Source organism: Monodon monoceros, unplaced genomic scaffold (genome assembly GCF_005190385.1).
Source record: "Monodon monoceros isolate NGI ecotype Baffin Bay Population unplaced genomic scaffold, NGI_Narwhal_1 Super_Scaffold_9, whole genome shotgun sequence".
In the NCBI taxonomy this organism is placed as follows: domain Eukaryota; kingdom Metazoa; phylum Chordata; class Mammalia; order Artiodactyla; family Monodontidae; genus Monodon; species Monodon monoceros.
Window position 1 is genome coordinate 18861011 of NW_021703786.1, and position 2393 is coordinate 18863403.

Consider the following 2393-nt stretch of genomic DNA (forward strand, 5'->3'; position numbering starts at 1 on the left):
CCTCCAAGAAACTCTCCTTCACCCCCAAACACATCTAATCAAAAAGCCAGAGAAGAAAAACAGGAAACAGGGTCGAGGTAGAGTCAGTTTACATTTAAGCCTCCACAGTCCTGCAGCCTCCACTTCTCCAGAAGTGAGGATGAGGGAGAGATGTGAGAAGACATCCCATCTCCCATCGCCCACCCCAGTGCTGCCCCAAAACAGGACCCCCCCGGTGTGCTCCTCGGTCCTTCATCGACGTGAACAGGTCCTTGCACCCTGGGGCTGAGGGGCCACAGGCTCCACCTGGCTGTCCAAGTGTGCAGACCCCTACTGGTGAGGAGGGGGCAGCCTCAGGTCACCGTCTCTTCTTGCCTGTCCGGACAGTCTTCTTTCTCTTGAGGATCATCCCATACAGGCGCTCCAGGCCTGGCTGCAGGCCCAGCCCGTCCACAGCACTGCAGCCCTGCACGTGGGTGAGTGGGGCAGCAGCCAGCTCGCCGACTGCCAGCCTCTTCTCCACCTCGGCTGCACTCAGTGCCCCAGGCTGATCCTGCTTGTTGGCCAGCACCAGGACAGGCACACCCTGGTTGTCCGAGGCCCGGCTGATTCGGTGTAGCTCCACCTTGGCCTCCTCCAGCCGCTCAGCCTCAGTGGCATCCACCACGAACACCAGCCCGTCTGTCCGGCGTGTGTAGGAGCGCCACAGTGGTCGAAGCTTCTCCTGCCCCCCCACATCCCACACTTGGAAGGTGATGCTACGGGACCCCCCCAGGGGCACCCGGATCTTCTCGGTGTTGAAGCCTTTGGTGGGGACACTCTGGACAAACTCTTTGAACTTGAGGCGGTAAAGAAGGGAGGTCTTTCCAGCCGAGTCCAGCCCAATGACCACAACGTGCAGGGCCTGGAAGTGAGGCAGGAAGGAGGCGGTGGGCGCCATATCTGTCAAGTGGTTCCCCATGTTGAACACTGGCTAAGGTGCAGGTCCTGGGGCTCACAGTACAGGCAGGGAGGAGGCCTTGAAACTGCAGGCTCTGGAGACCACAGCTGGGCTATCTGAACAGGGAAAGGTCATGCGAGAAAAGAGGAGGAGATGTTTAATAATAAACATGAAATTTGCAACTTCTTGATCATTTCCTAAATCAGCTGCTCATTTTTTTAATTCCTCTTTTTTTTTCTTAAAGCAGCTGCAGGTATAACAGAGGCTCTCCCCCCTCCCTAGGGGCCCTGACAAGGGCGATGAGACCTACAGAAACCCCCAGGTCCCAGGACACTGAGGTTGGGGGGAGAGACCTCGATCGCCAGACAGTCAGCTTCTGCGCTTGTGGCGAGGTAGCAGGCATCGCGACCCGTTCCCCAGGAGAGAATCCTCGGGGGAACGTGCAGCTGGGGGGCAGAGGGCCCAAATTAAGAATCAGGGTGCGGGCGCTGAGACCGGAGAGTGAGGCCCACTCCCACCCGCCTTCCACATCCCTAGGCGGTTGACACAACCCTCCTTACACAGAGACCCCTCCCCACTGCCCCGCGACACTCCACTGCCCGCCTTCCTGCGATCGCTGACTCCAGCTCCTCCGGCCCCGCACCCGGATCGCCTCGGCTCGGCCTGAACAGCCCCTTTACCTTCCGACAGCCGCGCTCTCCCCGCTCCCCTCCGGGCCAGCGCCACGAGATTCCTAGCCGGCCTCCAGCCCGCTGGCACTGCGGAGCGAGCGGCCCGGGGCACTCTACCTTAAAACCCGCGCGTGACGTCACGTGGCGCGGGCCAATCAGCAGCCCTGCGGCAGCGAGGCGGGGCGGGGCGGGGCGTGGAGATAAGCGGACTGGAACCCGGGCCACACTCTGATGGACGTCTGGTCAATTGGTGACCGTTTTATTTGATCTTTTCTACCATAATCTAATATTTGGAATTAAACTGGGGATAAATCCGGGATGGAAGGTGGGAGGGGCAAAAGGCACACGCGTGGCAGCATTTGACTAGGGAGGAGAGGTGAAGAGCGTAACACTCTCAATACCACCACATCCCCCTCACCCAGGCAGAGATATCCACCCCACGTATATACGCTCCCTTGGCCGGGTCCACTCGAGAGATGCTGACAAGGCTTCCTCCTTTATCCTTCCTAATTCAATGTTTTAACCTGTGTGAACATGGAACCCCATAAAACAGCCTAAACCCATTACCCCTATTGATCTTTGTAACAGCCAGAGGATGAACAGGAAGAGGGGGAACCAATGAGAGACTGGTGTCGTCTGCATTATATAGGTGAAGAAAGCTCTGAAGGGCTCAATGACTTGTCTAAGGTCACATATAGCTAGTAAGTGGCTGAGCAAGGATGTGTCTGAATCCAGTGCCTTGGCCCCTCGCCACTTACCTATCCAATCTCTCTCCTCAGGGAGATTCTCAGCAGAAGTCCCCC

At 57.9% G+C, this 2393-nt stretch overlaps 1 protein-coding gene across 1 annotated transcript; it reads right to left on the reverse strand.

Moving 5' to 3' along the window:
- Window positions 1-1674, reverse strand: ARL4D (ADP ribosylation factor like GTPase 4D). Its single transcript, XM_029212626.1, has 2 exons — window positions 1600-1674; window positions 1-1035 (listed from the first exon to the last, which is right to left on the reverse strand). Exon 2 carries the CDS (start codon window positions 938-940, stop codon window positions 338-340), a length of 603 nt encoding a protein of 200 aa, XP_029068459.1. The 5' UTR covers window positions 941-1035; window positions 1600-1674; the 3' UTR covers window positions 1-337.
- Between the last annotated feature and the right edge of the window lie 719 nt (window positions 1675-2393).

Excerpts from the sequence above, each read along its gene's own strand:
- ARL4D (XM_029212626.1), bottom strand. The coding sequence starts at position 940 with ATGGGGAACCACTTGACAGATATGGCGCCCACCGCCTCCTTCCTGCCT.